Raw genomic sequence first — 24,865 nt, 5'->3', positions numbered from 1 at the left:
ATGTATATGAACAGTTTGGTTCTCTAAGACTTGATCCTGAAACCTCATCACCCCAACTAAGGTTACTTAAGACAAGTTAAGTGTACTTTTTTGCAGGGTTGGACTCGATGATCTCTGGAAGTCCCTTCCAACCATAACATCCTGTGTAATCTATGTGAAGTGTCAAATACCTCAGCTGCTTCTTGCAATAGTTACCCAAGGCTGCACTGAAAACTATCATCTCCATGTCTGTGAAGATTCTATCATGATACAGAGGTCAAGACACTGAGCTAAGCCTTCAGTTTTTTTTAAGTATTAAGTTTGAACATTCAGGCACCGCTACAGACTGCCAATATCAAGCATTACAACTACTTCGGGCTGCACGGGTGAAGAGCATAAAACTATTGGAAGAAAGGATCAAGAAAACATACAACTTTAATAATGGCACAGGATCCTCCACACTTTCTCCAGGTTGGGAAGTCCCGTAAAACTGAGCTCTCATGTAAATTTTGCTCCTGCTTTCAATCAATGGAGCTTTCAAACAGGCCAGCAAGATGGAGCTCAGTCAGTCCAGTACAGTCGTGGAGTCTCCCTCCTCAAAAGTCATAACAATCAGATTTTGTTTCACTTTGTCATGGTGGAAACCCACAATCTCACTAGCTTTTTTTCTTCTTATCTTGGCATTTTTTACAGTTTTCAGAGAATCTCTGAGCAGCGCCCTCCCACTATACCCATCACAGATTCCTCTCCATCCACAGCACTGGGAGCACAATTGCTCTATACTCTGCACTGAGGTCTGCAGAATGTCCACGAGTATTTACAGAAACTGTGTTTTTCTGGCATGAAGTGGTGTACCCACATCCACCACGTCCTGTTACCTGCAGGGAACAGATCTGGACCCCAGTGCCTCCACAGAAAATACCATTTTTAACTGTCTCTGTGCATTCTATGTGCTCAAAATAATCATCAGAAGAAAAGTGTAACTGATACCAGGAAAGCATGTCAAGGGAAAGTAGATCTCTTCTGGGAACTTGTAGGTAAATACAATTCCTAAAGGTCAGTATACAGATTGAAAGCACAAAGGAAACCTGATCTGGTTTTAAAGTTCAAATCCAGGAGTCAGGAGACTTGGATTATTATGTTCCTGGCTCTACCACAGCTCTCATGCACAATCACAAGCAACTCATCTATCCCCTGTGTAACTTAGATTAGGCAGTTCAAAGCTAGGACACCAACGCAGTGTCGCTTTTCAGGCTTCCTGTGAAAACCAGAAAATCAGTATTTTATGAAGCATTTTCTGTTCCTCCGAAAGAAAAAAGGAGCCAAGATAGACGCAGTGCTTAGAATTGCAAAGTGTTACATTTACAATTGCTATTTACTGAGTCAAATTCTGCAGTGATTTACAACCTGTGCATTTCAATTGGCACCAATCTAATATGACTCACTGCACATTTTAATCCATCATCTGTGGACTCACATGGGATTCTACCACTATCCAAGAAGCTAACTGCCAATTAGCAGAGGCTCCAAAACCCACTTATTTAAGGTATAAGCATAGGATATGAAGAATTTGCAGGAAAAAACTTGCAGATCAAGAGATACTAATTTAATGAACAAGTTTAAATTTAATATATAGTCTATTTGTGATTTTTTTGGTATTTTTGAAGCTGCTGTCCTTGTTGCAGTTTAGCATTGCTAACATGGCGTATTTATTGCTACTTTGAGACACAATGACAACTGATGTTTAGCCTTGAGGACATAAATGTGCCATTTGCCCCTAAATGAAGCCTGGGCACAGGACTGGCATTCTTGATCTCCACAAAGGCCCTCAGAGCAGTTTTCCATTTCAAAGAAATTAAGTAACCATTCACCTGATACATACATCAGCTGCACTTGACATCTCTTTGTGCTGCCAAAGACTGCCAGAAATTTTAATTGGGCAACTGCATCAAGCTGTTTGTATATCTCCTACACATGTGACAACAGCCTCCCTCTTAAGAAACCGCAAGGCTAAGTATATAACGGGTGAATCTCAAACCTATTTCTGCCTTTCCTTGCCTCAAGAGCATGTGTGCTGTGAAGAAACCACATAAGAGACTTGGTCTGTAGTGTCTACACCTCAAAATTACCTACAGCGACCACAGCCCTTCTTCCCACATAGCCAAGCAGCATCATCTCTTCCTTACTGCTAAAACCTTCTGACATCTGGCGATGGTGCTGCCCCTGCTCCTACTGCCTCACTCACGGGGCCAGGCAGGGTCTGCTGCTGTGGCAGCACCACCGGCTGCCCTCGAGCAGGAGTTGGGGATGAAAATTCCAATTCTTGCCCAATTCGGGGCAAGAAACGGAGGTAGGTTGAGCAAAGCGGTGGGGCGGGAAAGGGATGCTCTGGGCAGGCTGCGACACCACACAAATGCCTCCCGGTGCGCCTTGCTCCACGTTGTCACCCCTCAATTGCAGCCGGCTTGCACAGCCGGTCTGAAGAAATGACTCAGACCCCCTATCCACCAGGACACCCCGGACCAGTCCACTCCGTCCCCGCCCGGTTCGACCTAGTCCCGCCCCACCTCCCCACGACACCTTGCGCACGCTCAGACACCCTCTCGAGCGGGCCCGATTCCAGCCGCTCGGGCGCGTTGGCAGGGGCGCGTTGGCAGAGGCGCGCGGCAGCGCCGGAAGTGACGTCACCGCAGTGGCCCGGCAACCGTTACCAGGGTAACTGGGAGGCGCGCGCGCGAGACCGGCGTTGGGGGCGCAGGACGAGGCCCGGCCTCAGGGCTTCCGCCAGGCCCGGCCGCGGTAGGGGCCTCGCCGCCTACCCGCCTCGGTCTCTGTGAGGGGCTGGATGTTCCTTCGTATGCCGCAGGGCTCCCCCTGGAGCTGAGGGGGCTGCCGGGCCCTGCCGAGCCCTCTGCCAGCTCAGCCCCTCTGGGCTGCCGTGGGCATCGCTGAGGTGCTGCATTTACCCGCCCTCCTGGCAGCCCCGAGGTCCCTTTCCTCGCCAAGGCCTTGTGACATCTCTCTTTTCTGCAGAGGTTTTTCCAGGACACGATCATGGGTGATCAAATCCAGTTCATTGTTGAGAAGCTCAATCAGGAGCCCTTCAGGAAAAACTACAATTTAATCACGTTTGACTCTTTGGAGTCCCTGCAGCTGTTGCAGCTGCTCAATGATGTTCTGGGGGCGATTGACCCGAAGGTAAGGAAGGCAATCAGAGTTGCTCAGACCTGTGTAATCATGAACATATTACAAGGGCTTGATGTCAAATTTTGCTTTTGTTTAGGCTGGCTTTATATAATCTTGTGGCATGTTTAGTTTGCCAAAATGGCCTGTAGGAATCTTCCTGTAAATCAATGCGCATGGCAAGAATGCTTTCTATTTATACATTCATATGTTTTTTGGCAAATCAAGAAATGGTTCTTGGGCAAAGGATCTCTCTCCCCCAGAGATGATGAGTGTATGTTTTAACTTGGGAATCAGGATACAGATCCTTCCTTGGTTCATCTTGACAATTGCTGTGTTAAGTCAAAAGTCCTCAGGCTCTGTCTTGCACATGTACACAGGGCAGGAACTGATGAAGAACTGAACCTCATGACTTGTCTGCTGCAATACATGTTTAATCCATCTCCTTTAGGGCTAACAAAAATGTGTATGAGATCATAAGTAATTGTTCATATATCTGGGCACAGATACGTGTGCCTTGGTGTGCTTGGGTGTTGGACTTCCTTGGTGGAAGTTACCAGTTTGTCTGTGTGGATGAGGTACCATGAGCAGAGAGAATGTACACCTAGAATAAATGTACCTGGATACACATTATAGAAAAATCCATCAAGGTTTGATGATAAAAAGGATGTTCTATGTGGAGCATCTCACTTCATTGACATAGCAAGTTACAAATGGAGAAAGTCAATTCTTTTAGTGTTGCTAGTTAAGTAACATGACTTGGAGAAACAGTGGAGAATTAATTTAATTTTGTAAAATTCTCTAGCATGCTGTTGACATTAGAGAAGAGCTGCCAGAACAAACAGCTAAAAGAATGTTGAGTCTTCTTGGTATCCTTAAATACAAACCTCCAGGAAGTATATCTGACTTGTGAGTATCTCTGTGTCTCCAAATCACGGTAAGACATCTTTAGTTCAGAAGTTGTGTGTATTTTTGACCTGAACTATCCCAGTGGGTATATGTGTGATGCCTTGAAGACAGCTCATACCTAGAGAGTGTGGTATAGGGGATGGCAAAAGAAGGCTCCCGCAGGTGTCTGCTGCCCTCGGGTCCTGCTGCAGCAGCTGCTATTGCGGAGCCAGCCAGGAGAGGGTGCCGCATGACTAGCAGGGTCAGTGCCTTCCCCGTCCCTCTCAGACCAGCCACCCGGGGCTGGATTGCACCCTCCTGCATCAAGTTATAACTCAGAAAACCCACAGCGCCTTTATTCCCAAAGAATATCCAACAAAAGGAAGCTGGCTTTAGCCTTTTGATGTGTTATGGGGTTTTTATTGGTCTGAAGGTAGCAGAATTTGCATTATAAATAGCAAACTGGCATCATGAATGTTTCCTCTTTTAGCAGCATTAAGAAAGTGGAGAAGGACTGTCAAAATATTGCAAAATGTTTGTTCCAAGCCAGTGTTTTTTAGTTTGAGATTGACTGGTACTTTCTGTTTGGTGTTTTTGTATAGGAGCACATTTCGCCAAGGGTTAGTTACAGGAAGCAAACCTGTAATTCATCCTGTCTTGCACTGGCTTCTTCAGAGGACCAATGAACTCAAGAAGAGAGCTTACCTGGCACGTTTCTTAGTAAAACTGGAAGTGCCAGCAGAGTTCCTACAGGATGACACTGTGGCTGACATCAACAAACAGGTACTATTTTTCATGAATAGGCAACATTTTACATTAATTAATTAAAGTGCCAATCGGAGGAGGGGTAAATGAATTAGAGAGTTACTGTTGGGATATGTGTTCAGCTGAGTTAAGAACATGTTTGAATCAAGGTTGAGCAAAGATTCATAACAAGAAATGTATCTCTTCACCTTTCTACCAATAACTTTGACACGTTTTGAATTAAAAGTGCTAAATAATGTTCAAAGCCATGATGGCCAAGACCTATTTCTAAAATTTTATCACTATTTTTTTCCCCACTGTGAACTATGAGATAGTTATTTTTAACTTTATCAATTACTACTTCAAACTGGTCCTGAAAATATTATGACCAAAAGCCAATGTCTCCTAATTGTCAATTAATTCTATAGTATTTAGTGCCTAATGCTTGTATTAGCCTTATCCCACTTCTGCTCCAACCATTTATTTTGGGGGGAGTAAGTTAAAAAATGTCTTTTTCCTGAGCTGACATTCCTACTCATTATGTTCCCACTTCTTTTGTGAGCATTACATGTTGATTTTAGGTAGTCAAGAGTGGGTGGGTTTGAAATGTAAGGCTTAAAGTGAACCAAAGTTATCTTTTTAGATCTGTATTATCTGAGGTACATATGTACCTCATTTTTATCCAGCTTTCTGTGCTTTGCTCTGTGTAGTGACTTGCAAAATCAGTGTTTTTAAATGTTTGTAACAGGAAACTCGATTTATTCTGTGATTCACTGTGCACAGCAAACCTCCATAGTCTGACTGAAGCTTGGCTGAGCCTTTTATTTTTTTTGTTACCATTGACAATATTGAATTTATCACTTGGAATAACTAAGCAGAAGTAGCAAAGAGAGAAAGGAATGCAGACTGTATGTTTTTTCAGTATGTCATAGTCTTAATATGTCTAAATACCCAGCTCTCTTATTTCCATTACGTAAGAGGTGTTCCTTTTTGGGATTACAGTAATAGAACTATCTTATTAACTTAATACCCTGGTGATTAATTCAAAACAGGAGCTGGGATAATATACTGCCTTAATGTCATATAACATTTCAATGCAGATATTTAGATATTAATGAATTAAATAATTTGCCCTAAATTATTTCGATATACAGGCTTGCAGTAGTGTCTTTTAAGAGAAACATTTCAAATATGAGAGTTTGGAAATCTCAGAACATGGTTCAAAGTTTGATGGATGTAGAATCAAGCTCCAAGTGCTCAAATTATTTTAAAAGGTACTCAAAGTACTTGCCATGTTCTCAACTGTGTTGTGATTTGGACATCAGATTGGCTGCAGTATATAATTTAACAAGTAACAAACTCCAAGCATAAATCTGGTTGTCCAGTCTACAGTGTGTGCCCCTACATGCCAAGAGCCTTTCTTCCTGCTTCAGGAACCTATTTTCTTCCGTACTTTGAGTGTGTCCCTTATTTCAGGTACACAAGGGATATCTGCAGCTTTTATTGAGTGAAAGTGAGAAACCTTCCCCTCGCTGCAATCTGGCAAACAGTTTGTTTGAATCATGCCATTGGTTTTGACATTTTGTGTCCCAATAAGGACACAAAGACTCAGGAAACTCCCCTTTCCAAAGAGGTGGAGAATCCACACGAAGGAAAGCTGTCAGGCACCAGCAATCCTGAACACAGTCGTTCAGAGAATGCCTAACAAATAATGAAATATTATTTGTTGAAGTACTGTACTGAACCTCTATACTGCAGAAGTGATACAACACAGATTGGTTGTGCTTTTACTCCTAAATTTTTTGTAACTCATTCTGGATTGTCCAGTGTGTGCATACTTTATCTTACTTTTTTATTTGCCATTTCATCAACCTTCTTCTCTGTTACTTTATTTTCCCGTCAGTAGCCATTTTGTTGCTTCTTTTTTAAATTCCTTCCAGCTCATCAGTGTATGCCTGATATTAAAACAACCAGAAATGAACAGAGCACTCTAGATGCAGCTTCCCTAGGGATTTGTAGAACAGAATTGCTGCTTTGCTGTCTGTCTTTGAACTGTCCTTTGCTATTGCCATTTTGTGTTCAGCATTCATATCAATTGTGCTTTCCAGGAAGTAAAAGATGACTAGATACTCTCTTTTTAGATTTTTCTATCTCATTGAATGGCTGTTTCTGTGGAGATTATCATTTCTTCCATCTCAGCTTGCATTTCTCCAAGTTGAATCTAAATTTGTTTCCCATCCGTATTTCTAAACTCTTTCTGTCCCCTGTTATTTCTCTACCCACACAGACTTTCACACTGCCTCTCAGTTTAAGATTACTGGTGGGCAATGTACTGGTGTGGAAGTAGCACACTGTCTACTTCTTCTAACTGCCAAACTCCATATATATCAATCTTGGTAATATCTCGGGGCATGGTTATGCAATGTGTCAGAACTGCTTCTCACGTGTTAAGTCAGGTGTGCTCTTGGGACATTTTGCTGGATTGAAGCTCAGGGCTCTTTGAATTCAATCCCCATTGCTTCAGTCAAGGATGATGTTAGATCAAACTCTTTCTTTTGTAGCTGATAAATTTACCTGTTTGATGGAGTTACAGTAAGAGAGAATAATTTGTTAATACAGCATTGACCCTTTCAGATAATATCTTCCTGTTTTGAAAATGCACTGTGTATTACAGAGGAAGAGGTGAAAATCCTGAAGAAACTGTGACATTTCTGAGTGTGTCTTCAAATGGAAGAGAATCCACTGGGTTTTTTTATTTATTTTTGCTTTATAAGTTGACAAGCATTTGTGATGAACAAAATGCCTTTACTTCTTGTTCTCCCCGTATTTCTACCTCCATACTTACTATCTTAATAGTAAAGCAACGTATTAATCTGAAAACCCTTCAACACTGAGCTCATTCTGCATGGTTTTTATTTCATTTTATAGTATGAAGAGCTGATGGAAGTATTTAAAAACCTGCATAAGGAGTGTGAGCAGCTCAAAACATCTGGTTTGTCTACTGCAGAAATAAGAAGGGTAAAAATATCTGTCAAAATCACTCAACCTTTGTTTAGACCTTTTGTGAATGTCAGTTCTGTTTTTCTTGGTTTTTGTGGACTCACTGCAGTTAATAAGCTGCACAGGTCAGAGCTAGTAGGCACTGCAGCTGCCTTATGGAAACTGTTTTCTGTTGGCAAACAGATGAGAAGGTCCTTGCTTCTGCTTAGGACTGAGCTTTCTGAAGCAGATTGGGAAGCAAGGCTGCCAAGGCTCTATTCAGCTTGATTTTTCAAATATTAGAACTCCCTTTCCTCTGTATACAAACTGACACAAAGCCTTCTGTACTGATAGAGGGCAATGATTTCAGAGGCTGTTGAATGAATTATGAGCTCAAGTCAACAAAAATTATGATCCTCTGTGGTAAGGTGCTAAGTAAAGATATTTGCCCTGTTTCAGTAAAATATTTAATCACACAGGTACAGCTTTCCATGGGCAAGTTAAGCAAATGCTGTGATAAGACCTGAATTTGGTGAATTTATTGCTCTTTCTCTCATAACTGTCAATCTCTGGAACCTGCTGTTCTAAGATAGGATTAGAGGAGAGTAAAAGTCAGATACTTGTTTTAGCAGTAGAAAATGTTTCTTTTAAAACAACTTTAATATGAAATTGGCAGCAAACATCACTTGTGCAATTTCATGCAAAATTGTCTGCCAGAAAGTAGGTAATGATGGTAACATAAAGAACATATGTTAGACTGCATCAGGTGTTGAATTCATGCTGATTTTTCCTTGGTTGTTTCTGTTTGTTTGATTTTGTTTTAGAGAAATCCACCTGCTTTTATTTTAAATGCTCACACTAATACTTGAGGATGCAGATGAAGGAATGTTAGCATAAAGAGAGTGGGAACTGTGGGGGAAGTAAAAGAGGAGAGAGATCTTCTGATCATAGATCAGAAGAATTATAACTGCTTCAGTGTATTCAGAGAAGAATTCTAATTTTCATGTTAATTTGAGCAAAGTTTAGTCCAATACATATTATATCATAAAGAAATTAACATTTCTCTATCTATTTTTTCTGCTTTTTAGGACATCAGTGCAATGGAAGAGGAAAAAGATCAACTCATGAAGCGAGTAGAGCGTCTTAAGAAGAGGGTAATAAGAGAAGTAACGCTGTTACATTTCAGTGTCAGAATCCTTGGCTTGCAACTCTGATTTTGGAATGCAAACAAGGATTAAGATAAACACACTATGTCTAGGAAGGAATCGAATAACTAATTGACCCACAGGGAATCTCCCTAGGCGTGAGTCCAGAGCTTTTAAGAATCTTGAGTCCAGTACTTCGCTGTCATTTCTGAGTAGTAACATGTATGTAAAGGAAGTGCTAAGTGGGCTTGTGAGACATATGATCTCTTTAATGTATTTCTCAACTATCTGACAGTAGCATGCACTATTTATTCACTTGCTGTAGGTGGAGACAGTACAAAATCATCAACGAATGCTTGAAATAGCAAGACAGCTTCGCTTAGAAAAAGAAAGAGAAGAGTCTTTGGCTCAACAGAAACAAGAACAAAAAAATCAGGTACTGACATAAAAGCAAACGTATTAAAATCAGCCAGCCTGATCTAGTGTGAGGTGTCCCTGCCCATGGCAGGGGAGTTGGAACTAGATGATCCTTGTGGTCCCTTCCAACCCTTACTGATTCTATGAAAATAAACAGTTGTTGACATTTGTTTGGGAATCATGCATTTAAAGAGGTACATCGGGAACAACAACACAGAGTTTCTTCCAACGCTAGAAAATGAAATTCCATTTAAATCGGAAATATTTCTGTACATTTTAAAGGAAGAGGCTTGACCCTGCAAGTTTTGAACACCTCATTCAAGGTACTTGGCCGCCTCAGCTGCTCGTGACCTCATCATTTAGCAGTCCCAGGAAATGTTCCATGACTTACTGTGGGAGCACCCAAAGAGAGTTCTTTGTATTTATGGTAGTGAGCAAGTGTTTCCTTAGTTTGATTTGTATCTTTGCATCTGCACTAAGATTTCAGGGGTTGAGCAGCACAGATTCAGCTCCTCACTGGGAGGGGTGAATGTGTATTTGGGAACAACCTTGGGATTTTGGTCCCTGAGTTTGACAAAACTGATGTCCTGGAAAGCACTGGAAGCAGTTGATACCTGAATATAAGGGTGGATTTTAGTCTTGAGCTATGCTGTCCAAAGAAGTTACTTTAATAATATCTAATGCCACATTGTTACATCATTTCACCAAATTCTGTAGCATGAACTTCAACACTCTATTAAAAGATGGAAAAACCACTGGATTTCCAGTCTCACAGTCTGTATCTGGCTGTGGAATAGGTGTGAATCAGTCGGCTTTCAAGCTGTTGGGTCTTTGCTTGAACCTGAGTGAGATCACAAGTAAAACAAATAGGATGTCCAGCTAATTCCAGTTCTCAGAACACATCTCTTTGAATCATAACAGTTCTCATCCTCTGGGTGTTGTCTGGCAACAAGTTTTCCTGTGTGCTCTCTGGTTGGGCAGTGGATTGCTCTGACAACTCAGCTGCATTGAAGAACTGTAGTGTGAGGATAGTTTGCAGCTGCAATCCTGATTCGTGCTGTCTTTTTGTGGTTCTGATGTTCCAGCCACTCCAGTTTTTGGTTGGAAATTATTTAATGAATTTTTGCCATACCTCTTGGGATTTCAAGAATACTTTGCTTAACACACAAGAATATCAAGTAAACCCAGGCCAATTGCTGAAAATTTGTTTTGGCACATTCCCTTGTGAAACAGTTAATCACCAGACGCTTATAGCTACTATTCTTTTGATAGTGTATCTCTGATACTTACTCATTTTGATACTCTTGTTTTAGTAATTTGAATATGCATCTCAAAGCAATGTGCTTATGTCTGTCCAATTCTTTCTCAAAAGTTGTTCCACGCAGAGCAGAGACTGCAAAGAGCACAGCTCCAGCTGAAGGAGATGCACCATGCAGTAGTGGATTCAAAACCTGAAAGTGAGTAGTAATCTCTAAAGGCTGGGGGTTGACACTTTTCTGTAAAAATTAAATCAAAGCTGGATTGCTGTCAGTGATAGTGTAGTGCCAAAGAGCATATAGGATCATAAGAGAATGTAAAGAGAGAAATAACTTGTGTTCTAAAAACATGTGATGGGGGTCCTAAGCCTGGATGTGCCTTGTCCCAAATCACAAGGGAAGATAGTAGCTGTCATATTTTTGACCTCTACTTTTTACTAAACATTAAACCAGCTAAATACTGAATAATAACATGATATTCTGCAAGAAATGAACAGCTGGAACTACAAATGGCTGGAAAAAGCAGAAGCCTCTTAGAAAACATGAACTTCTGATGTAGTAAGGTTTTATGCTTCTTGTGTTTGTAACTGGGCATTGGTCAAATATTGCTGCTTAAAAACATTCTCTGTGTATGTACAAATAACTTGAATACCACGTTTCTCTCAGTGTGGACTTGTTTTTCTAGTTGCCTTCTATGAAATACTTGTTTGAAAAGCTTCTTATTGGAGTTTCTTATTGGAGTGCAATTTCGTGTTGTAGTTTTGTATGGTACCAACACTAAAGCCACTTGCTAATTAAGCTTTTTTAATAGGTCATGGATTATATATATACACAGAGAGATAAAGATTTTAAGTATATAGAGATACCTATCTACTAAAGTCTATATATTTATATATGAACATATTTACTTACACATGAAAATGCTTTGTTCTTCTGGTGGGACTGTAGCTGATGGAGTTGTATGTTGCTGCATTGCATTGACAACAGCAAGACTGTTGATCCTCATTTTCAGCAATCCCTCAGTCTGCAAATAACTTCAGCAAAATAAATTCTGCTTCTTGTGGGGGAAGTTAGAACTCTGTGATCATTTCTAAAAGTAGCAGGTGGGACAGAAATGCAGTTACCAGATAAATGCATAACTAACTCTCTCCAAAAGCCACAATTTGACAATCTCTAGGTTTCTACAGGTTTAATCACTGTGAGGGACATATAACAAGGATGAACCTGGCAGTTTGACAACAAAACTGGGCGTCAGTTTAGGGTTCATTGTTTCAGATGTATGTGATCTTTGGCAAATCACTTAACCCCTTCCTGTTTGTCTCTTGCGCTTGGTTATTAGTAATCCATCACAGGGTTGTTTATGTGATATTCACACCAGCTTTGGGGCTACTTTATAGGGGAATATTTTACTGTGTGTAAAGTAGTGTGAAGGCATAAGACTCAGAATGGTCCTTTCCACAGAGCTTTGCCAGTTCCATTCGAAGTTGCTGTGGTAAATGGAAAAAAGCCATATAATAACTTTTATTATATGTATAAATTACTGATTTAAACTTAAAATAATCATTGTCCTGCTCTTTCCTGTACATTTAATACTGCAGTTGCATCACATAACTGTTCAGCATCTCTTTTGAGTTAGAGCATTTTTTCAGCCACAACCACCATGTTGCATTGTTATTACTTTGTAATATTATTTTTTTATGATGCTCATCAGCCACTGTACCACAAAGGGAATTCAAATCTTCTTAACTCAAAGGGACCTGCAGTGGATTTTGTAACTGTTCCATTTCTGCAGCAGCTATCAGAGAGTTTATACAGCAAAGCTGTGTCAACATTTCTGTTTCAGTTCCTGTATTTTTTTTAAGGCCAATGGAAACTTGATGGGTTCAGTTCAGAGAAGCAAAGGTAACCTAATAAAAAGCCAGTAAATATGTCATTTAATCACTGAGATGAAAATAAACATAAAGTCAACATATTTAATTTCCTTATCTTGAGTCTTGCTTGCAGGAGGTGAAAAAAAGTGTTTAGATGTTCTGAAGAAAAACTTGGAGTCCTTACTTAAGAAAACTTGTGTTGAAATTTTGCCCAAACAAAGGCTTCAGCTTTGTAATTGCTTTTCCCTATAGTAGTTACTAGGACACTGCCTGTAGTAGCAGTTACAGAAAGCCAACTGTGTTTTCTAAATAATTGAAATGAGGTGACCACAGTGCACCAGAAAGGATTCCATTTATTTTAAAAGCTTTGTTGTTCTACATTTATCACAATTTATTTTATTTTAAAAATTCCTCTTGGCTGCACTTTGGTGCCTCAGCTGCCTGCTCCTATCAGCGTAGCTTGTACGCTGACAATACAGCATCTGTGATGGATTTTCACTGCAAGTCAGAGACTTTAAATAATTTTCTTCCATTTTTTGTGCTTCAGGTGTTTCTACTTCTAGAGCAAGATAAATTCATAAAAGTGTCAATGAGTAAAAGTTTGTCTTACAGATGGATGCTGCTTTGATTACTTCATCTCATAATTAATTTAGGATGAAGTATTTGAAAGAAGTGTAAAGAAGCTCTTTAAGACACAGCTAGCACATATTCATGAGTATCATTAACATGCAGTTAACATCAGCCTGCTTTAGCCAGGAAGGTTTTTAACTCTTCTAACATTTAGAAACTTTTGTACTGTATGGTGAAAACCAGTTGATTGTTATGAGGTATTCTGTAGACTAAAATTGATCAGACTGGCTTTGCTCTTTATTAATACCATTACTACTCCGTATGTTGAACTAAAGAGAGGCAGCTGCTGCTGGTAGCACTAAGTAACATGAATTTGCAGTTTCTGGTTGGTTTTTTTTTTCGGTTATTATTCCAGATTTTCATAGTATTTTTGTTACACTGACCAGTACTTTGAATAACCTAGCTCATGCTTGCTCAGCAAGATTACCGTTATTTTGCTCTCAATATCTCTGCTGGCACAAGCACAAATTGTTAATGCCAAGAAGTGAACTGAATGACAGAAATTCTTGATCTTTGTCCATTTTACAGAACATTATTGTTGACTTTATTGGCAGAAATACAAAGAAGTGGATGACTAGCTTGAAAACACTGATTAAAAGAATGTGTTAAGATGATTGTTGTTAATAAACAGCAATATGTGTAATTTATATGCTTCTCTAAGTTAATATGTAGTAATAGATTTAGAGCACTGAGAACTGCAAAGATACTTGGAATTGCTTTGTATAGATGTCTTTTTCATGTCATCCTGTACACTTGACGAAAAAATACACATTTAGGATATTAATTTATTTAAATATCCCATTATTTATTTAAATGCCCCATTTTTATTTAAATATCCCATTTGAACAAAAAAATTGACACTTTTCCACAGAACTATCTTCCCCTAAAAATCCTAAATTTAAATGATCTCCACTAATGCTGCAGACTACATTACAATTAAAATTATAGATATATTTGGTAAAGGACAATGTCTTAGGCGGAAAGTTACTTTCAACTGTAAATTATTTTATTTAATATAAAGTCACTGACCATTGATGCAAGGTCAGGGGTAAAGCACTTTTAAGCTAATTTCCCTCTTTGATGAGAATACAAGTCTGCTTGGTAAGATTAATAGTACTGCTATGGTTATTTTTTTTAAGGCCATTAACTTAGCTTCCACTCCATTTTGAAGAACAAGCAGCAAAAAATCAATATGATATCTGTTAAAAAGATTAAAAGGAGTTTATTGAAAGTTTTAGAATTAAATTCAATCAAGGAATCATCACCAAGTGGATATGTTTCTAATTGGGACATGCAGTGTCTGGCTGTCTTTTGTTTAGTATTACATCAGATATTTCATAGAAAATAATAAATGATCACTGGTGAAATAGTCAAGTGAAATAATAAGTGGGAAAATGATTGAAAAATGAGGAGAAGAGAGAGTTGATGTGAAGTGACCTTAGTCGCCTCCAAAGCCAAGCCCATGCCAACACTGTGTATTTTAAGGAATAGCCAAATGCCACAGTATTTCTCTAGGAATAATGTGTGTGCAATGTAGCTACAGCATGTGGGACTCTTCCCTAAGCAGTGACTCTGAAAAGGACTTGTGGGTCATGGTGTAGAAATGGTAGAGATGGAGCTCTCAGAGTCAAAGCTTTGGTGCTATCCATGCATTTATGTATGGGAGAAAATGGAATAGGAGAGTTAGTACTTTCTGGTTTAGCTCTGGTATCTCCATCACTGCAACACCAGAATTCAAGAATCTTGAAAGGTCTGAGAAATGTCAAGGAGCATCAGTAATAGCTATAAAACATGGAAAGCATAGCTTACGATGGCAAATTCAAAAAGCTTTTCAGTTTTTTGAGGAGATATGAAAAGGATAATTTCATCATAATCTGTCAGAGTTTGCATGGCCCAGGCCTGTGTTTGATACAGAGAAATTGGAAGTGATGTCACTGGAAGCTGTGGATGGAATAAGTTTAATGCTCTTTTGTTGAGGGTGATTGCACAAAGGGAGGTGAAAGCTTTGGTGCAAGTGAATGCCATGTGGATGTCTGTTCTCGACCTGCTTTTGTATGGCTTTCCAATGGACATTAAACAAAAGTTTTGGTAGATAGCCTATAAAATGAGTGCTCCTTTTTCATTTTTCTTCCCTTTAAAAAAAAAATCAGTATTGTTGCAAATGGGTTTGGTACAGGATGTACAACTGGTAGCCTGGAGAGGGGAAAGAAGTAGGGAAATAAATAGGAATCTGAGGCAAAGTGAATCAAATTTTAGATCCATTAGCAGAATTATGCAGGGAAAATTGCCTCTTTCCTGCATGACTGAGCAAGCACCAAGAAACTCTCTCATCCCTCTTTGTAATAATAATAATAAAAAAAATTGAATGGAAAACATGAGGAGCTGCTCTTAATAGCTCTCCACATGTAAATACGTGGTTGGCAGAACCTTGCTAAAATAACCTTAGGGCACAGAGCCAGGCTTTCTGTGCAGCTTACGTATGTAGATTTTGTAACCATAAGTCAATGTTAAAACATTAAAAAAATAACTTATATGTGTAATGGAAAGATTTGAAGTATGCTTGCTTTTCTTTCCTCTGGCCTGGGAATGTTTTTCACTGAAAAAAAAAAAGAAAGAAAACAAGAGCTGCCCTATGTTTTGTCTTTTAAGGTTCTGTTAAGCAGCAGAAATAGGTTTTAGGTAGTTACTTCTCCATGTGTTGAATCTTATGGGAGGAAAAATTTATCCAAAGTATTTAGGAAATAAACTATGTTAGTCACAAGAGGTGTTGACATCATCATGTCTTTCCCCATCAAGATGTCAAGTTTTAACTCGCTTTGCTGCTTGTTTTACTGTCAGGGGCAAGCAGGATGCAGAACCAGTCCATGTTTAACAGAAGTTGGTAGTAGCTCTGAGGGTATCTGAGAAATAAATCTTGATAGTGATCAAGGTTATACCCTGTGAAGTCAATAGGTTCCAGTTCTTATGAAAGCAGTTGTTTAGGTGTGGTCATTTCCTGAGATTACTGTCAGATCGACAACAAATTATCTAGCCATGGACATTTTTATAAGAAAACTGGAGAAGAACAAGAAATAAAGCATATTGCTACTAAGAGGAAAACAAGAAGTTGGTTTGAATAAATTAAAATATTAGTATTAATATCATAATAATTTAATTAACCAAAGATCTTGGTTATAAATACCAAACTGAGAGTTGTGTTCCTAGTCCGTTCTGCAGTGATAATTCAGCTCTCAGTGTACATGCGAAGTTTTGCTGCATTTGCAGAGGTGGTAGATTTCTAGTGAGACATTAAAATGTGGTCCCTCCTGCCCAGCTCTGTCATGGGCTCAAGAAGACTGGAATTGAGATCTTCTGGAAGAAAGAAGTGGGAATTCTCTGTGAGTACAACTGTGTTTCTTAGGCTATGCCTGTAATGCCAGGTACATGATGACGATTGCATACGTAGAGTAAATCCACTTACCATTCTGAAACCAGTGGTGCTGTGGGTTTTGCACAAGATAAATGACCTTTCCTCAAAGGGAAGAAGATCCTGTGGTGGCGTTGCTTTTCATAAACTCAGAACTCTAAACTGCTGGAAAAGAAGACCCTGACTGGTTTTACTTTGTGTTGACTTAACTTTGTTAACAGCACAGCTTTCCCTAGGGTCTGTTTGCTTTCTTCTAGTTCTAGGCTTTCTCAAGGACTGATGGCTTATTTCCTCTCTGACAGCTAGACCAAGTAGCTTTCCTTTCAGTCTGAGCTGGCAGCAGAGGGTGAGGAGGATCTGTCAGAGGTAAACAGTGGCCGAGTAGTGGAGGCCCTTTTTCGTAGGCTTGTATTTCTCTTTGTTCTGACCTTCTCCTTTTGTCGGTCAGTGAAATGGTCAGCAGGTGTTTTAGCCTGAGAAGCATAAAAAATCTGCTTTCACCTATATCCTTTCCCATCTCTGTTTCAATCTATATACTGTCCTGAGCTTAAACATTTGCTCTATGAAAAAAAAATTGTGTGCTATTTGCAAGGAGGGAGTTTATAAGTGTTCCAGCAATGAAAAAGACCTTTAAAGAGAACATACATTAAATTCTACTCATTTTAAGGCCTTTTTAGATGCCGGATTAGAATCAAGTTTTATTTTGAGAAATAATTTCCAAGGAGATAACAAATCTATACACAAGCTAGGTGAAATTAAGATCTTTGTACGGGTAAAGGATTCACACAGAGATAATTTCTCTCTGTAGATGACTTCATCTACAGATGTAATTTACATAAACAATGACTTGATCTATGAGTAGGACCAGCTTCAGGATGCTTTGCAACCCTTTGTCTTGCTTATGCATAAGAAACCAAAGTCTATCTCTTAACTTGTAAAATTTCAGAAGACTGTAATTCACAGCACAAAAATAGTATCATAGAATCCAGTATCTTGATGTCTGCAAGACACACACACAGGGTTAATGGCTTTTTGTATCAGTGCTGCATGTGGAATTTTGCATCTGATTCAGCTGGAGTGTTATATAAGAAGGGATTTATTTGTTTGTTGATGAAAATAATCTGTCAGGGAGTTAACAGTTGTATGTTAGAGATGCACATAGATAGTAACGCATATTGTATCATTTAACATCCAGACTAAAACTCTGTGTCAACCAACTTCCAGTCTCTTTGAGCATTGAAAAGCAGACTCAAATGTTTTGCTGTTGTTAATGTAATCTGCTAATTAACGTGCTGCTGAAACCAAACTTAATTATCCTTTATGAACACACACTGATTTAATTGTTTTTTAAGGTTTAATGAAGAAACTAGAAGAGGAAATAAATTTCAATTCATACCTGGTTACTGAAAAAATACCTAGAGAGCTTGCAAGTAAGAAGAATTCAGTGTATTTCTTACAAAAGGTGGTTGCAGAGCCAGCTATGAATCAGTCTGATCTCAGTGTAGTTGAAATGAAGGTAAGCTGACCAAGATCACGTTTTATTTGTGTTCTGTAGCATTGTCTTAAGGTTCTTGTACATTGTAATTTTCTTATTCCTGCTTTATATCCTTGAGAAAATGTTTCATTCCCAAAGGGACATCCCTGCAGTTGTAAAACAAGAGGGTGTGTTAATCACTAAATGCAAACTGTCAGATGATTTTAAAATACCCCCTCAGACTAAACAAATCAGAAAAACCCCAAAACCAACCTCAAGCCCAAACCTAACCTCAAGTGCTATTCAAATAATTGTGTCAGCAATTTGCTGTGGTATGAGCAGAGATGTTAATTTGACACAAGGTTTGCTTTTTCTTCTCTTCAGATTTCACTTGTTTTAAACTCACTGACATGAGGGGAGTTTATACAACATACAGAGAGTGTTTATGGGGAGGTGAACAGCACACTCCGAGTGGTAGATCTTCCCAGTAGTAAGTCTGAGAGTGCTCAGAACCCCATAGTGTTTGCCATAGGTCTGGTAAGATCAAAGGAAATTTGAGAATCAAATAGTTGATTTACCTTTCCAGATTCTTTTCAGAAGTGAAAAGCAAATGGTGTTAGAATGAGGAAAAATCCTTATTTGTATTATATATATCCTTATTTGTATCATATCTATTTGTAGCCACAGAAGTACATTTATATATCTCACTCAATGAAGTTTTCATAATGCTAAATGACTGATGATATATGTAAATATTATGTCCTGGAAGAATTCAGAAGTGTGCTAATTATTAGTATTTCTGTTGATGAAGATTTAGAACAATGTTAGCTAGGGTAGGAAGACTAGTCTTACATTTTCCTACATACACTGGTCAGTCCAAAGGTCTCTTCTCTTATGAGTTGGTTTTTAATATTCCCAGGATCTCCAACTCAGGCTTTGCTGTGAAAGCTAACTAATGAGGAAACAGGGTATTCGTAATAGATCAGAAAATGAGTGCCCTGTGGGTGTGAGGGCTACCATTCTTCTTGTGTCTCAAACCAGAGGAAGGTTCAGCAACACCAACAACCTCATAGCCTCTGCATTCACACACAGAACATGCCAAAGTCATGTAATTCATGCCCACAGGTTTTTTGGATCAGATGAGAATCAGCAGTCAAGTATCATGAAGAATACATTCTAAGGTTGAGACTGACTTTTACAAGAGTGAAATTGGTGACATCCTAATTTTGAATTCAAATTGTTATACTTTACAGGGTGACAGCCTTATTAAGTAGTAGATTAGGTCTGGAATAATAAACTAGCCCCATGATTCAGCCTCTGCTTTCCTAGTTTATTTCTTTTAATCAAAACAATAGTTGTGGTTGCATTTATTTCTCTCAAGCATACTTGAAGCCCTGTTTGGCACCTTTCTTCTCCAAGAGTATTGTTGAGGTTTTGGCAATATTTTTAAAAAGCTTCAAGTTGGTTTTTTTTTTCCTCTTTCTCCATGAAGTAACTTTTTAATTTGGTATATTTTGGAAGGATGTTCTTCTTAATAGGTAATAAAACCGTGTCATATACTTGGCTGTTACTGCAGCATGGCTTTAGACAACATTTTTTTTTTTTAAGTCAGCCTTCTATTTTCTGTGTCTTAGAAAGGATCTGAACTGCACTAAGCATGCTACTGTCATACATCTTGTAATATATAGACCAGGAATTTATTCATAGGAGGGAATTTTTATGCCATCTTCAAATTCAGGCCTGTTCTACCACTAACAGCTTTTGCAAAGGAACAGAATTTACAAATCTTTTTTTCAGCTGTTGGAGTATTTGTAGTTTTCCTGAGCACTTCATTTGAAACACTGAGTTTTCAAAGTACAAGGATATTGCTCATAGAAATATTAAGGGAATGCCCAGCACCGTACCTGTGTTACATTGTGACTTCATTGGGTTTCAGCTCATATTTAGGCTGCTTCCTTATCAGCACTCATCTGGTTAGCAGAGAATTAAAGGAAGGTTGCTAGGGCTGTGGTTTCCATGGCTGATGAGAGTCCCAGTGTAGCATTAAGTCAGGGCTGGGAAAGCTGGAACCAGTACACTGGTGTAAGCTGCATATGAGTTTCCTGGTACTCTGAAGCTTTGGCTAGGATGAAGATTGACAGTTAGGGACCATGGACAAACAGGTGCATTTTGCAGCAGTAGAGAGAAGGTGCCACACAACTGGAACATGATGGTCTGTGAGCCATCCAAAAATGATGAAATTTGGTATCAATTAGTCTTTATTTTCTCCCCTTTAAACTTGTGAAAACTTGTTGAATGAAAAGGAATTAATATTGATAAAATTACGTTTTTTACATAGTCTGTGACAACACCAGTCTGTTTTCTGTCTGTACCAATTCACATGAATTTTTTCTCCATGTACATCAGTTTACTTCTTTTTCAGGGCCAGCTTCATGCTTCTGCCTTATCATAAAGGCACAGAACTGGAAATCCAAAACCATAGCCTCTTCCTGGCCAAATCTTAATGACTCATTGAGTTTTTTGGGTTTGTTTCTCTGTTTTAAAAATGGAACTAGCTCAATTGTAAATCTGGTTTGCAAAGCATTTAATTTTTGGAGAAGATAAAGAAATAAAGCTCCATTTCCTTTGTTTTCTACTCTGTCTTGCAGATAAATGAAGTAAATGCAGAAATGAATCAGCTTATTGAGAAAAGAATGATGAAATACGAGCCAATTGATAGTAAATTTTCCATGTATCGCCAACAGGTAAGAAGGAACAAAAACTTCTTGAGCAGAAGATGTAGAGCAATTTTGGTCACTGCTTGTATCACATACTGATTTTTTTTCTTTATTTAGCATAAATCAGTAGAAATACATAATAATGGAGGACAAAAAGCAAATAAATAGCTACTGAACATATTTCTGTTTAGGACTGAGTCAAATGATTGCCCTCAATCATGTTGGTCATGTCCATAAGCTGTGAGGTGTTTTGTCCTTCAGCTGCATCACAGTAATTCTGGAAGGATCGTTTTGGAGGAGCTATTTTGGTAAAGCTCCAGCTGTGAACTGATTCTTGAAAGGCTGTGTGTGAGCTGGCTACTGCAGTCAGACCAGGATGCAAGGCTGGCTTTCAGTTATGTCCCTCACTTGTGTTTGACCATGTGCTGTTTTTCCCTGTAACATCTATTAAGAAGGGATTCTTTGATTCTTCATCCTGAAGCTGTAAAATAGTCTTTCCATAAAATAAGCTGTCTGGTCTACTGTTAGTAAATTCACAAGTTATAAAAAGGATTTATGAACTCTGAGATGTTCAGAGCTTAGGCAGAAATGTGATTTCTCTTCCAGGCAACCTGTCCTGCTGCTAATTTTATTGAAGATTTTCATGGTGATGCTTATGGTGATGGTTTAAAAAATAAAAAGGCTGAAGTAAAATGTATCAGTGGGAGTTAAAAAAAGGGTGATAAAAAGTATACTGCAGTTCAACAGGAAATGCAGCATTTTTTTTAGTAGGAGGTGCTCTTCCCAGAACCAAAGTCTGCTACATAATGTGCTGGTACCAAAGACCAACTGGCTCATGGCATAATTCTGTTCATGAACACTCCAGGAGTTCAGGTTGCTGCTGTGAATTGAAAGCATGTGGTGGGGACTGTGCTTTGTTGTGAAGGACTGGCTTCTCTTTCACAAAATAAACATATCTATCATACCACAATTTGTCACTGCAGATACATCATGAAGCAAAGAGCTGAGGCACTACCCCAGCAGAATTCTCTTAGATATATTTTTAGAAATAAACTTGGTCCTTTTAACATAGGGTGAGAAAGCCAGTGTGTATTTGGCTTCATTTTATCCTAAATTTTCCCTTTATGAAGAACCAAGCCTCCAAATTCATGTGTATACATCTAAATTAATGTATTGCTTTAAAATATTTTTTAAATAGCAGACTTTAGCAGGCTAAAAATGCCTTTTATTCCTCCTAAACTAATGTATACTCATGTTTTCACATTTTTTAGCTTTTAGTCAAATGTTAGGTGCTATTAAATAGTCTGTCTTGTAGAGAATATTATTTTTTAAATACTTTATCTTCCAGATTCCAAACAAAAGAATAATCATTAATCTACATGATTTCTGTACTGTGTTGCTTTATTCATCATCTTCTAGCTATTTGCCAGGATTTAGTGGCTCAGTTCTGCTGTTAGTATAACATATTTCTGTAGGTTGGAGTAGGTTGGAGTTATAAAAATCTGTATTATGACATTTGTGAAATCTTGGATAACTTTCTAGTTAAGCCATGTTGGTGTTTCTTGCATGTGCACAAAAAGGGACTAAGCAGAAGAAATGGAGCAGCTAAAATGCCTGCCCTTTTCTTCAATGAAAATGAAAAATGAGGTGGAGAAATGCAAATCTAAAATGTAAAATACATCAACATGAATCTAAGAAGAAAGGGTGTGCTTGAAGTCTTGGCTGTACTGAGGAAATCTAGAGTCTGCAGCCAAGGCCAGTGAAGCTGTGGTGTATATAAGGTGTAATTGATGTTGTTTCCTTTGCAGTGAGACATGCTCACATTTCTTAATGAAAATCAGTTTCTGACAGTTAGAATGTGGTTTCAGTGGTGCAGTGCCTGAAAATGTAGTGGATTACATTTTGCTAGAGATTAAATAAGGCAATTTTTACTCCACTTGTCCATATGCATTTTTAATGATCATGCAGGCATCGATAATTTCCCGGAAGAAGGAAGCCAAGGCAGAAGAACTGCAGGCTGCCAAGGAAGAGATGTCCAGTGCTGAAAGGCAGATGCTAGAGAAGACCAGCCAGGCCCATGAGTTAGAAGGTGCTGATGTTCTGAAAGGGGATGAGGTATGCAGTGAAACAGTGGGTATAAGGAAGAGGAAATTTGTAAGAGATGGATCAGGTTTTGTTAACTTGCAGTTTCCTTCGAACTTCATATTGCAATAACTGCTTCTACAGTGCCTTATCCATTTTCATACTGTGCTGTCAAACTGCTTGTCCTTGGCATTGCAAAAAAATTTGCCCTCTGTTTTTTAATGCACATTTTTTGTCATCAAATTCCAAAATTAACATATTTGAAGACTTTTTTTTTTCTTAATATGCAGATAGTACAATGCTGTGCAGTGCTTTCAGTGCTTTCCAATATTTATACTGCAGCAGTAGTTGACCTGTAGGTATTTTCAAAATTGTTCTTCCCAATTATTCACATTGTACCTTATAGATTGAAAGGTCTGTGAGACCTTAGTGATGGGCTGGCTTAACATGCCAGATTCTGAGTCAAAATAATGTCAATATCATCACAGTGGTATGATGGCAAATAGCTAATTATAAAAGTCAGTGAGATGCATGAAGGGATGAGGAGTTGTGATAGGTCACGTAGATTGATTTTTATCATTTGATGTAGAATGTAAATCTGTGCTATGATCCATTGTCTCCATGATATATGATCATAAAGCATAATACCAGCAGTTATGAGAAAGACAGTTAATCCCATTGTATTTATTACCCACAAGACTTTGTACTTCAAAAGCTTTCCCAGACTTTCCTGAAGTTTAGCTGTGAGACAGACTTTGACTAGCACAGTCAGCATAGCTCAGGCAAAGTTATATTTGAGGCTCTACTTATCAAAGCAGCTTTTTCTTCTTCAGAGTTTGCAAAGATTAAGGCTGCTGCAGCTGGGTAGCAGTTTGTCAGCAAAAGTAATTGACTTTTCTTCAGACAATAATTGTTCTCAGCTTGGAAAAAGCCTGCTAAGTGTATTCACTAAAGCAAGGAGTATTTTAGCTGCATCATTCTCTGACTTCATGTATCTTTTCATTGCCTCCATACTGTGTTAATTTGCACTGCCATCATTTATCACGAGTAACACTTTGCTTGCTTTTTCTTTATCAGTTTCTGTGCTTTTTTTACATACTGCTCAGCACAGGGAACGCCCTTTGCAGAAGGAACTCCCTTCCTGATCCCATAGGATATGCCTGCTCCACAGAAATCACATTTCTTTTGAAGGAGTTTTAAAGAGTCAGTCAAGTATGGGAATGTGTATGTGTCCACCCATGCTTAAAGGCTTCCTGTATCATATGGAATCCATGCGTATTTCACTGGTGCCTTCTTGCCTTTCTCCCCTTTTGTAAATCAGGATGAAAACTACAGGTGGAAGCAAAGGCACAGAGACTTTGAAGAATTAATGTGTTGATCTCATACCATAATACTTTATACACATTCCACAGGGGTTCCATAGGTAGCAATAGTAAGACCACCGCATTAGATTTCTCTCCAAGATTTTCAACCCTAGTGGGCATGTTGGTGAAGTCTCTGACACCTTTTTAAGTAAAAATAAAACCAGAAAGCAGACAATCTGTGTTTTGTGACATGTGATGTGAAAGAAGTGTTTAATTAATCATCAAGAAGGCATTACCAGAATAGCAACATATGCTTTATCCATAAATGCACTGTAAGGTAAGAAATAATTCATGTTGTGCCTGTTCTTGAGGTGGACACATACTGTGATTCCTGGTAATTCCAGGAGAGCAGGGTAGGAGGGAGACATGGTTACAGAACCTTAATGAAAAATTCAAGTTAATTGTCTGACACAAGGAAGAGGACAGAATAAAGAGACCTGTTTTGAACATAAACTGCATTCTTTTTGTTCAAATAAGTTCTGCTTTTTACTTTTTAAGTAATTTTGAGGACTGAAGAATAAATGACTAAGCATTTTGGACAAAACCTTCAGCTTAAAATAAGAACTGTTTGTCTTTTCCTAAGAAGTATTTCCTGGTTTGTAAAATACCTTCTGTACATTGGCCCAAGGCAGCCGGTACTATACAATCTATGTCCTGCTCTTGTTTATTACTTCATTAGGGGTACTGTAGTGGTACTCATGGGCACCAGTGTGAAGCAGTAAAAAGACTG

General features: G+C 38.7%; 1 protein-coding gene across 1 annotated transcript in view; it reads left to right on the top strand.

The window, feature by feature from the left end:
• The first annotated feature begins 3,033 nt into the window (after positions 1-3,033).
• IFT81 (intraflagellar transport 81) overlaps positions 3,034-24,865 on the top strand; it is a 39,904-nt gene continuing 18,072 nt past the window's right edge. The window contains exons 1-10 of the mRNA XM_054392748.1: positions 3,034-3,177; positions 3,968-4,071; positions 4,653-4,833; positions 7,723-7,812; positions 8,862-8,927; positions 9,244-9,354; positions 10,708-10,792; positions 17,851-18,014; positions 20,621-20,716; positions 22,658-22,804. Of these exons, the coding sequence (XP_054248723.1) occupies positions 3,034-3,177; positions 3,968-4,071; positions 4,653-4,833; positions 7,723-7,812; positions 8,862-8,927; positions 9,244-9,354; positions 10,708-10,792; positions 17,851-18,014; positions 20,621-20,716; positions 22,658-22,804 (1,188 nt within the window). The remainder of the gene's footprint in view (positions 3,178-3,967; positions 4,072-4,652; positions 4,834-7,722; positions 7,813-8,861; positions 8,928-9,243; positions 9,355-10,707; positions 10,793-17,850; positions 18,015-20,620; positions 20,717-22,657; positions 22,805-24,865) is intronic.

Source organism: Indicator indicator, chromosome 26 (genome assembly GCF_027791375.1).
Source record: "Indicator indicator isolate 239-I01 chromosome 26, UM_Iind_1.1, whole genome shotgun sequence".
NCBI lineage: Eukaryota > Metazoa > Chordata > Aves > Piciformes > Indicatoridae > Indicator > Indicator indicator.
Note: the sequence above shows the minus strand (reverse complement) of the source record. Positions and strands in the feature narration are given on the sequence as shown.